An 11910-nucleotide genomic window follows, 5' to 3' on the forward strand; every position below is an offset into this window, starting at 1 on the left:
CTTTAGGGTCCCTCCTGGCCTGACACCTGAGTCAAAGGCCCCCACTAAGCCCCTCTTCCTCCCTCCGGCATGCTTCAGCCTCCGGGGCTAGGGTCCCCACCCCCACGCCCACCGCTGAAGCAGATGCCAAGAGCTCTTTGAAACGTCCCTTGGTCTTTGGAATTCTGACCCTGAGACTGGGCATTCCAACAGCAACTCCTTGGGTGCAGATCTTGGAAAAGCCACTTTAAAGCTATCCCTGGGCCCCGATGACAGGCTCTGTTTCTCGGAGGTTTGCAACTTGCCAAAAACATTTCTGGTGCTCCAGGAGGAGCAGCCAATGGAAGCAGCAGGCAGGACCCCTCCCACTCCCCCCCCACCAGTGGCATCCCTGCCTCTTTCCTCTCTCCTTCCCTCCCAGCCTGCCTGACATAGAAGTAAGGACCCAGCAGCCTTGAGGTTTGCAGAACCCTCTCTGTCTGCCCTGTGGTTCTCACACGAAGCTTCAGTCTCTCCAAAGATGGCCTATAGACAGCTGTTCCTTGTCTCCTGTCTCTTGGCTGTTGTGCTCCTGTCCAGTGAGTATGGGGATGCTCCAGGACGGATTGATGTTGGGTGAGGTTGCTCAGGTAGCTCAGGAGAAAGGGGGGGGGTGCTTATTGGTAAGACAGCCATGCCTGAGATGTGTGTCTGTGTATGTGTGCGCACGCATGTGTGTGTAACACAATACAAGAGAAAACAGCTTGCCTGGCAGTTTCCGGGGGAGATCAGCACTGTAGCTGGTAAGTGAGGGACCCAGGGCCTCACACCACGGCCTGGCAAGTCACAGAGCCTTCAAGGGTCGGCTGTAGATAAGGGCTCCCCTCCAGGTGCCGCAGCCCTCACACTGTGCTCTCGTTTCTCAGTTCTGCAGGAGGGGACTGGTGCGTCAGTGGGCACCAGGCAGGTGGCAGGACAAGAGGCCCAAGAAGGTGAGTGTAGGGGCCACCCAGGGGTGCAGGGCAGGTGGGCTGGCTCCTGCGGTAGCCCTGGGGAGCCCGGGCTGGTTATGACTGGCCTCTCTTGGGTTTCAGGTGTGGAACAGAAGATTTTCATGCAGGAATCAGATGCCTCGAATTTCCTCAAAAGGCGCGGCAAGCGGTCCCCCACATCCCGAGATGAGATCAATGGTAAGGATGCTGGTGGCCTGCCTTCTCCTCCCCCTTCTGGTTCCTTCTTTCTCCCAGGTCAGCTGGGCTGCAGGGACGGCAAGGGACTGAGGGCTTAACCTAGGCCCTCAGGTATTAAAGTGACTGCAGCTCTGAATTAGAAACTCCACACTTCCTCGATTGCAGGTCACATCTTTGATTGACTATGCTGTCAGGGCAAGGAACAAAAAGGGACAATGCCACATCAATGCACTCAACAGTGATGAGATGCATCTCGATTTCAGAAAGTTAAAAACGTAAAGGGAGGGTGCCGGCCCGGTGGCGCAAGTGGTTAAGTGCGCGCGCTCCGCCAGGGTGGCCCGGGGTTCACCAGTTCGGATCCCAGGCGCGCACCGATGCACCACTTGGCAAGCCACGCTGTGGCGGCGTCCCATATAAAGTGGAGGAAGATGGGCACGGATGTTAGCCCCGGGCCAGTCTTCCTCAGCAAAAAAAGAGGAGGATTGGCAGATGTTGGCACAGGGCTGATCTTCCTCACACAATAAAAAATAAAATAAATAAATAAATAAAAACGTAAAGGGGAAAATACATGTTCTAGTCAAGAAGGAACACGCTGTCCCCGTGTGCGCTTTTGGGGTATTGTGCAGTGCACCCTTACCTGCAGGAGCAATAGCATTGCAAGCAGGAGAGAGCACACACGACTAGGAGAAGGGAATGTGGTTTGGTGACAGCTTTGCTGCTAAGTGGCCTAGGCCACTTCCTCCCCCTGGGCCCAAGTTTCCTTATTTATAAGCCCCTGAAAGTGTGGTGTTCAGCCAGCAGTGTTTTCGAACGTTTGTTTCCCATGCATTTGGGACACTTTTCAGCTTGGAAGCAATGTCTCCTTCTCAGCCCGAAGTAGGCTCTGATGTCCCCTGCCTGGCGGGGACCCTCATTTTCATGACCTGCTGACCCTTGAAGGCGTTTGAGTTTTCTGCCTTTGAACTAGATTCTTCCAAGGACGCTGAGCTCTGTCTCTGAGTCTGTGGCTTGATTCATTCCTTATGCGAGTATCTGAATAAACTCTCTGTGTCCCTCAGCACACTCAGCAAGGTAACTTGCTCAGTAAAAATAACAGGGCTGTTTTCAAATGATGGGGATGAAAAGAGGTGAAAATGCTTAGAGATAAAATTCCTTTTTTTTGTTTTGTTTTAATTAATTGAATAAGTATAACCCCACTGGGGAAATCTCCAGGCTTCACACAACTTAGGATTTAAAAGGTAGCAAATATCATGAAACATTGAAAAGACTGTGATGGAGGTTGGGCAGTTCTTGATAGAAATCAGAGAAGCAACCTTCTGGCAGACTTGCAGTCTTGCAAGGAACAGGAGTCAATTTAGGACAGGCAGATAGTTTCCATCCTTGTCAGCTGTTTGAGAACGTGACAGCATGTGGCACATGATGAAGCCAGAAGTCCCTCACCTCAAACAGAAGCTCAATGTGTCAGACGTGGGTGCCCAGGACAGCCTGGTGAATACCTAGGATGCACTTGAGTTCATCTGCGGACACCTGCTCAACCTGTGTGGATGGACAGAACAATGCCCAATTATGTCTCAGGTTGGGTAAAGGGCAAGTGACACTTTGAAAAACTTGAATTTGGAACCAGGAAACAGGCATCTGACATCCTTATGCTTCTGGGTAAAGAAGCAGGTTACTTTAGGAAGAAAGGAGGAATTAATCCAATGAAATGCATGTTCTTGAGAAGGGATGTGCACAATGCATAGGATGCACGGTGTAAAAATGGTATCTTGTCCCCCAAATTAAATTGTTCTTACTCATTGCTGAGTCAAAGGTCCAATTTGTGGCACCTCCAAAAAGGCAATTTAGGAAGATTGTTTCTTTTCTGGAGTACTTGGGATAGAAAATGCTTCTATAGGAATTGGCAGTGGCTCAACAAGCACCCGCTTCCCAGACTGTAAGCCCCCACAGCAGCTTGCCGGTACCAGGAGCAACACTGGTGCCTATGGTGGGCCGTAAGGGGGATGCTGCATGCAAGGTGTGTTGTGGGCCAGTAGTGGAGGGTGGGTGTGTGGCACTCTGGCTCCTGGCCTAGCTCTGCTCATACCAGCTGTGTGACCTTGATTAGGTCACTGCACCTCTCTGAGCCTGAATCCCCTCCTACGAAATGTGTGGATGTGGGATAAAGGGCATGGCATGGGGAAGGACTGGAGTGCCAATGCCTTCTGTCAGACTAAAGATTCCCACAATTGTGTAGGTAATAGCACAAAGGTGTAAAAAAACGTGGGATTTAGTTAAACAATCTGCACTGAGACCAATTCACAGATAACTTGCTTTGTAATCAAAGTTAAATAATATAAACATAATATAACTAATATTTAATTAATTTACTTATTATTGTAAGCTCCTTACTTTCAAGCAGGATTTGAGATGGTTTACAGTATTATCATTTCACAAAGAAATACTTCTGGTTGTTTCTTCCAACACCCCTCTCATGTGGGGTGGAGGAGGAAACCAATGGCTTTCCTCGGCTTCTCTGCTTCCATTATCAACCCCCCACTTTCTCTTGCACATCCAAGCTGGTGGGGGTAACAGCACCTCACTCTCCCCGCTTCGATGTGAGGGGAATCATACTGTGGGAGTGAGGCGTTCTGAGGGACCAGTTCCTCTGGCACCAGACACAGCCTTCCTGCTGTCCTCAGTTCTTCCAGCTGAAGCCCAGTCAAGAGAAATATCTTGAAACTAAGAGAGCTTTAAATAATTTCCTCCAGACAACCACAGCTCTCACACCATAGAGGTCAACGTAAAGATTTGAAGGCAGAAATTGATGGACCTGGAAACTAATTTATTTTACATCTAAAAATCTATAATCTAGGGGGCGGCCCCATGGCATAGCGGTTAAGTGCGTGCACTCCACTGCTGGCGGCCCGGGTTCGGATCCAGGGCACGCACCGAGGCACTGCTTGTCAGGCCATGCTGTGGTGGCGTCCCATATAAAGTGGAGGAAGATAGGCACAGATGTTAGCCCAGGGCCAGTCTTCCTCAGCAAAAAAAAAAAAAAGAGGAGGCTTGGCATGGATGTTAGTTCAGGGCTGATCTTCCTCACAAAAAAAAATCTATAATCTAGAGAGATTGGGGGCCCTAAATTAGAGCAAGTGAGGAATAGCTGCACCTGCTGGTGAGGTGTGATGTGGCAATTCAGGTGGGGATTCCCCCTGGGGCTCAAGGTACTGCTGGCGAGCTTCACTGTTCAACTACCATGGAATGATCACCACATTTATGTGTTCTCAGCGACAGTTTTCAGTTATCATTGGGGATATTTCTTCCAACCATAGAGATGTGCCTCCAATTTTATAATGTGGAACCAGGATTCCTCATAAAAGGTTTACAGCCAGCTTTACTGGAATGCATTGCCTTACAAAATAAGGGATACCTGCTTTTGGTATTTTCATCAGGAAGTTTACCGATCACCCCATATCCTGTAGTAGTTACCTACTGCTGTGTAATAAATGATCCCCAAATTTAGCAGCTTAAAACAACAAACATTTATTGTCTCACTTTTCAACATTTATTGACCCTTTTGCTGGGGTCAGCAATCTAGGCACGGCTTAGCTGGGGGCCTCAGGCTCAGGGTCTCTCAAGGCTGCAGTCAAGGAGCTGGCCGGGGCTGCAGGCATCTCAAAGCCTGATTCTGAGAAGATTCGCTTTCAATCTCATTCACGTGGCTGTTGGCAAGCCTCAGGTCCTTGCTGGCTATTGGTCACGGACACTAGTTCCTTACCATGAGTGGGACTCTCCATAAAATAGCTTACAACTTGACAGCTGGCTTCCCTCAGAGAGAGAGCAAAAGTGAGGGAGACTGAGAAAGAATGCGAGAGAGAGAGACGGAAGCCACAGTCTTGTTTGTAACCTAACCCCAGAAGTCACAACCTATCACTTGTGCCAATGCATTGTTTATTAGAAGCAAGTTACCAGGCCAGCCCATACAAGGGGAGGAAATTACCCAATGGCATGAATATCGGGAATCATCTTAGATGCCCCCACCACCACATGCCATCATTTGTACCCTGTATAGATTTCTATCATAGCCGCCATATTGCTTGCTGCAACTTATTTCTATATCTTTCTCCTTAAGAGGAATAGTGACGTCTTAAATAGAGGGACAGAATCTTTCGTACTTGTCTTTTAATCCCAGTGTCTAGCATACATTCTGGCTGTGATAGGTGCTCAAAGATTTTGAATGGACTTGAAAATATTAATTAATGTGAAAGTAACTTTAAATTGGATTATTCTCTCATAGAACTCATTTCTGACCATCTGCATTTCTAGTTTCTAAGTGGCCTAACATACTTGGATACACCACTAATTTTAGGAGTGAAGCTAAACTGTTTCACCTTTTGGGGTCTCAGTCTTCTCATTTGCAAAATCAGGTGGCTGGATGGGATGACCTCCCAGTTCCTTCGAAATTTAAGGTCTACATCAGGAGTAAACCATTTCAGTAAAGCCCCCATTCTCAGCCCACCACAAACAACCCCTTCCCAACCAGATTATGTTTCTTAGGCAGAATGATTGGTGTTCTTCTCAATGAGTACAGCTGCCCCTATCCTCAGGGGCCATTCTCAACTCTTCCCCTTTCCTAGCGGAGAATAGGCAGAAGCTGCAGGCTGACGAGCTGCGGCGAGAATATCACGAGGAACAAAGGAACGAGTTTGAGAACTTTGTGGAGGAGCAAACTGACGGTAAGAGCCCTTCAGCTGGCGTCTTCGGGGAAGTGGGGCTCTGTGGGAAGATCACATGATTTGCCGCCACTTCTTCCCCCTAAATTTTAATCGGAGGAGAGAGGTAAGGGAAGCTCTACACTCAATTCATACCCATGGGAGTCTTGAAAAGAAGAGAGCAAGTCTCAAAACTGCCTACAGAGGGGCCGGGTGGCACAAGCGGTTGAGTGCTCGCGATCCGCTGCGGTGGCCCAGGGTTCGCCGGTTCGGATCCCGGGCATGCACTGCCACACCACTTGGCAAGCCACGCTGGGGCGGAGTCCCATATAAAGCGGAGGAAGATGGGGATGGATGTTAGCCCAGGGCCAGTCTTCCTTAGCAAAAAAAGAGGAAGATTGGCAGATGTTAGCACAGGGCTGATCGTCCTTACAAAAAAATAACGCCTACAGAACTTGAAAAGGCATGGAAGAGGATAGAACACCGAGTGGTGGTCTGTGTGGTGGCCTCTGTCTCAGCGTCTACACTAGTGGCTTAGCTCTGGTAGAGTTGGGTTGGGAAGATTTCAAACTCACTTTCGAGTGCCCTGGATTCACATCAATGTAATGGCTCTAGAAACTACTCATCCTGGAAAACCAAGGCCTTTATTTACCTAGTCACTACAATCAGCATCTCATCTGACTGATGGAAGGAAACCAGGACAACCGAACTCAGAAAGCACTGATCATTGGTGCCCTGCCTTGTACCCTCCCCACCTCCAACACCAACACCTACAGCCAATGTGAAGGCTCCAACTCCCCCACAGCATCGAGCAACTGCAAGCTTCTACGTGGCTTGCTTGTGCCCATACCCAGCTGCTGTTAGTTTCTTCTTCGCTAAGCCTTGGCCTTAGCCTCAGTTGTCTCTCATCAGGCAATCGACTCACCTCATTCCCACCCTCAACTCTTGGGCAGTCATGGCTCCTGCCTCCCCCATAGGAAGTGCTGATTTCAGCAAGGCCTCAAGGGGAGGCAGTGGGTGTGGGTGTGGGTGTAAGCATAGGGAGGCTCTATCTTTAAACCACAGCCTCCCACAGAGTGAAATTTGACTTTGCATCTATTAAGTGCCTTCAAGCATCACCCATAACAAAAATCCTTAGGAACATTTAATAATTAGGATCAGACCAGCAGGCCAGTGCAAGCGTATGCGCATGTTTCTTTCTGTTTTGGTCTTTCTCCAAACCTCAAGACTGGAATGATCCTGATCAAGCTCCTGGATGCACATGAGCTTGGACATAAGGCTCTAGTTAAGGTGATCTTTGTTAGAGAAAGTCAGCGATTTCAGTTCTGAAGTTGTCACCTCCTGGCTTGTTTGCTACCTGTGGGAGGTAACACCCTCTTAGGGCATCTCTTAGTGGAAAGGACACAATCACCAGGTACCCAAGGACAGACAGTAAGCCACTCCCATTGTCCTGCACGTGGTGGCACCTTGCTGAGCCCTGCAGACAGGTGTTGGGCTTGGGTCCCGGCAAATTAAACTTTCCTGGGAACACCTTGTGGAAAATTCAGCCTATTTTAACTCAGAGGGCAAATACTTCTGTTAGAGATTTGTCTACCTTGGTGGACAGCTTGAGGAGAGGCATTTAAAAAATGAGTATGTGGCCTCCAAAATTCCCTCAGTGGTTTTTTTACTCATAGTATTAATAACAGCATTTTCTTTTGTGCATTTTTAAATGTTTCAGGTCCAAATCCATAGCACATGAGTGGAAAACCATCACTGTTTTCCCTTTCATGATGAATTTGGGTGAAGGGTTAGGCACCTAAGAGATGGCAGGTCTTCAACCAAAGCCAGAGACTAAGATCAAGAACCTCAGGCCTTGCCCACAAAGATAAAAACACTGCAGGGCAGGGCACAGGCCTCCAGGGACTGTGGTGACAGTAGCTGTCATCACTCATTGAGCACTCGCTCCATCAGGCACTGCACTGAACCATCTAATCCTTACGACCAGCCTCTCAGATAGGTCCTACAATTTCCATTTTACAGTTTCAAAAACTCAGGCTTAGAAAGGATACGTGAATAACCAACGTGACATAGCTAGGAAGGGGTTTGAACAAAGGCGTGTTTGCCAGCAAAGCTCATGTTCTTATAAATGAAGCATGACTGAATGTGTAGAGGTCTTGGAGATCTTCTTCGATCCAGGGACTGGCCCATGAGGATGGATGGAGTGAGGAGAGTAAAGCACAGCGGTCCAGAGGGGGTCTCCCCAGAGCTAGATAAGGGAAGGAGGCAAAGAAGTGGAGAGGGCCCAGCCTGCCAGAGCGTACATATGACAAAGGTGAAACTCATTTCAATCCTCCTCCTCTTCACTTGCCTCTGCCCTAGAACACTGCTGCACAGCGGCCAGGTTGCCAGAAACCTCCACCCTGGGGCAGTGCTCATAGCCCTTCTCCGAGGCCCCTACACTCCCCCTGGTTTCAGTTAGCTATCTTGATCTGACAATGTCACCTATGCTCAGAATAATTGAGAGCAGTTGGATGTTCACCCTTTCCCCGAGGTACTTGCTTCATAAAGGTGAATGCTGAGGAATTACTGTAGTTGACTGAAAGAACTGAGATTTCCAATGAAGGAATTTTAGGCAGAGAGATTTCTGGACAAGAGTGACCTTGATGAAGGCCTGAAAACCCCATCTCAAAGGCCCCTCTATCAACCCACTCAGGACACTGGTCCTAGTCTGGGGAAGTGGGCTGTGAACGGTTACAGCCTCACTCAGCTCAGTCGTGACTCCTGGTTGCAACTCCACTCAAAACCACCAGCTTCACAAGGCAAAAATGCCCTTGAGTTCTGCCTCCAAAAGTACCAAGACAAACAGTGTGTTGAGCTGCCATTTCTAAGGCTTATGTGGTAGCATAAGTCTGCCTCTACCTTCAAAGTCAGTGCCTGGGTCAGGCCATCCCAGGTTGGCTGCATGACACCTAGCTTGGCAAAGGATGCCTGGCCACAAGTGGTCCCCTACACAAAAGCCATACTGTCCAGGCCATAGATCTTTACCAGAGAGGCCTCCCCTTTAAGTGAAATGGTCTAAGAAGAATTTGGCATGACCTGGGAGAAAAAAATTAACTTCTACATCAAAATCATGCTCTCAAGATTGAAAATAGGAGCTGGTCTACCTGATCTGAGAAAGGTCTGAACAACTGAAGGCTAATACCCAAAGCTCCAACCTGGGCCTGACTCTCTGAGCTCTCAGCTGTTCCTGGAGACCAAGTCTCTAAGGGGATTTTCAGCACCAAGGGCAGCGCCAACTCCAGGCTCACCGGGGAAGGAAACATTCCCAGCAGCCATGGTGCCTGTTACCCAGTGGTAACAAGGGGCCCTTCCCGTTGAAGGCATCTGGCTCTCGTGGGTGCTAAGGACCATAGGGACACCCATTCTCCACACCCTGAAGCCACCAGGCTGTCCTGTTAGCGCAATGCCGCAGAGGATGCATTTCACTAGCACCCAAGTCAGGTTCACAGGCTTTTTGGTGAAGCCCACATTTGAGAAAACAGAGGCAAGGAAGACACTTTGGGTTTTGAATCCTTGATACTATCTTCTTCTGTTAGGACTTCCCATCCTCCCAACATTTTTCATGAATACTTTTTAAAAAATTGTGGTAAAATATATATAACATAAAGTTTGCCATCTTAACTATTTTTAAGTGTGCAATTCAGTGGCGTTTAGTACATTCACGATATTGTGCAACTATCACCACTATCTATTTCCAAAACCCTTTTATAACCTCAAACAGAAACACTGGATACAGAGGGCCAACTGTATTCATTGTACTATGCCATTTTATATAAGGTACCTGAGCATCCTCAGATTTTGGTATCCACGGGAGTTCCTGGAATCAATCTACCCAGAATACAAAGGGACAACTGATTATACATTCATCTATCTATCTATCTCACATTTTGTTTATCCATTCATTTCTTCTTGTTCGAATTCTCTTAAGTATACACCTAGGAGTGGAATTGTTAGGTTTTACTTTTGAGGAGACTCACGGATACTTTTTAAACACTGATGGCCTTGTGATATCTCCTTGAGCTTAAATAGCACCTAAAAACAAGCCAGTCTTGGGGTCGGCCCCATGGCTTAGCAGTTAAGTGCGCACGCTCCACTGCTGGCGGCCCGGGTTCGGATCCCGGGCGCGCACCGACGCACAGCTTCTCCGGCCATGCTGAGGCCGCGTCCCACATACAGCAACTAGAAGGATGTGCAGCTATGACATACAACTATCTACTGGGGCTTTGGGGGGAAAAATAAATAAATAAAATCTTTAAAAAAAAAAACAAGGCAGTCTTGAATTGGCATCAGCAGCCTAATTCTACAATTGTACAAAGGCTTTACTCAGAAACTTGTCTTATCAAAGACAGCAAAATCAGGACTTTCTTACTCATTTAAAACTCCCTCCGGGACCGGCCCAGTGGTGTAGTGGTTAAGTTCACGTGCTCTGCTTCAGTGGCCCAGGGTTCGCAGGCTCGGAGCCCAGGTGCGGACCTATGTACTGCTTACCAAGCCATGCTGTGGTGGCGTCCCACATAAAATAGAGGAGGATGGGCACGGATGTTAGCCCAGGGCCAATCTTCCTCAGCAAAAATAGGAAGATTGGCAATGGATGTTAGCTCAGGGCTAGTCTTCCTCACAAAAAAAGAAAAAAAAAAGACAACTCCCTTCTGTTCTTTTTAGCCTTTTACTATGAAAAATTTCAAAGAGATGGAAAAGTATATAGTATAATGAACGCTCATATAACCATCACCCAGAATCAACAATTATCTAATTTCCCCCATTTTGCTTCATTCATCCCTCTTTCCAGTTAGTTTTACAAATATAATTTTCTTTTTCAAGGTTAGGAAACATAGAACAGTAGAGAAAAATTACTCATAATCCCAGCAATGGAAGTTGACGATTATTTCTTTGCATGATTTTTCAATGGTATGGCCTGTAGTCCAGTTTTGTCACATTTGTGTTTTGGTTTTTAGTTGTTATGTCTTTCACTCAGTCTCTGCATAAGGCTGTTCCTCTTTGCTGGTTGTGTAGGGGAAGAGCCCTGAACTGGAATGCCAGACCCTGGTCTCGGCTCTCTTGGCAACCAGCTCTGTGACCTTCACCTGTCTGGGCCTGATCTGAAAAAGGATGCCTTTGGGCTCAGTGTTCTCTCAGGCCCTTCCAGCTCAGACATTCTGTGTCTGTCACCAAGGTACACAGGCACAGTTGGTTCATGTCTCCGCAGGGCGAGCAGTTTGGGTTGATGGCTGCTAAGAGAGCTTGGTGGCTCTCCTCAGATCAGAGTCCTCTCTGTCCTGACATGATGACTTCTTCTCTCCTCCCCAGAACAGGAAGAGAGAAGCCGGGAAGCTATTGAGCAGTGGCGCCAGTGGCATTATGATGGGCTGTACCCATCATATCTCTATAACCGCCACCAAATCTGACCTCGTCTTGAGACCCAGCAGATGGAGCTTGAAACACACATACCCAGCCCAGGTGTTCGAGCAACTCTCTCCCACACAAACAGGCCCCTTCAAAGGGTCTCAATTTGGGGCCTGCAGTGTCCACATACATGCCTCTCATTCTGATGGATGAAAACGCCCTGGCTTTCGCTTCTTTGCAGATGATTTTCTGAGGTGAGCAAATGCCTGTGGGTCTTCTAGCACCAAACCTACGGTGGTTTCCCGTTGCCTAGCCACTGTTCCCAAAGTAAGACTCTTGTCCAACAGAACAATGAAAAGAACCACAGGAAAGAGAAAAGATTATGTTTGCTTACAGCCTTCAAATAAACACGCTGAGTCAACACTGTGCGTGACCTTCATGACTCTCAAACTGAGCAGCGTCAGCTTGTCTCCCCTGAGTGACGATGCTCCTCTCACTGCCGGGGGTGTTTGAAAGCTTGAACAAAGGAGTACCGCTCACTGCCTCCTCAGTGTGTATGAGCAGTCCATGAATGAAAGAACAGGATAAGGCGACTGTTTTTGTGAAACTGTTCTCTGAGATGATCACGAAGCCCAGGTGCTTCTCACGTCTCTAAAAGAGTTTAAGGTTCAACTGTGGTTTCTTAA

At 48.0% G+C, this 11910-nt stretch overlaps 1 protein-coding gene across 1 annotated transcript; it reads left to right on the top strand.

Moving 5' to 3' along the window:
• The first annotated feature begins 499 nt into the window (after positions 1-499).
• UCMA (upper zone of growth plate and cartilage matrix associated) lies at positions 500-11319 on the top strand. Its single transcript, XM_004425455.3, has 5 exons — positions 500-557; positions 885-950; positions 1053-1148; positions 5765-5863; positions 11189-11319. Exons 1-5 carry the CDS (start codon positions 500-502, stop codon positions 11284-11286), a joined length of 417 nt encoding a protein of 138 aa, XP_004425512.1. The 3' UTR covers positions 11287-11319.
• The last annotated feature ends 591 nt before the right edge of the window (positions 11320-11910 follow it).

The sequence above is a fragment of the Ceratotherium simum genome, chromosome 32, assembly GCF_057802395.1.
Source record: "Ceratotherium simum simum isolate JZ-2026a chromosome 32, ASM5780239v1, whole genome shotgun sequence".
NCBI lineage: Eukaryota > Metazoa > Chordata > Mammalia > Perissodactyla > Rhinocerotidae > Ceratotherium > Ceratotherium simum.

What these genes read in the sequence shown, in the direction of transcription:
- UCMA (XM_004425455.3), top strand. Translation starts at nt 500, where the DNA reads ATGGCCTATAGACAGCTGTTCCTTGTCTCCTGTCTCTTGGCTGTTGTG. An exon ending in AGGACAAGAGGCCCAAGAAG is followed by an intron (nt 951 to 1,052) that starts GTGAGTGTAGGG and finishes CTTGGGTTTCAG; the next exon opens with GTGTGGAACAGAAGATTTTC. An exon ending in TGTGGAGGAGCAAACTGACG is followed by an intron (nt 5,864 to 11,188) that starts GTAAGAGCCCTT and finishes TCTCCTCCCCAG; the next exon opens with AACAGGAAGAGAGAAGCCGG.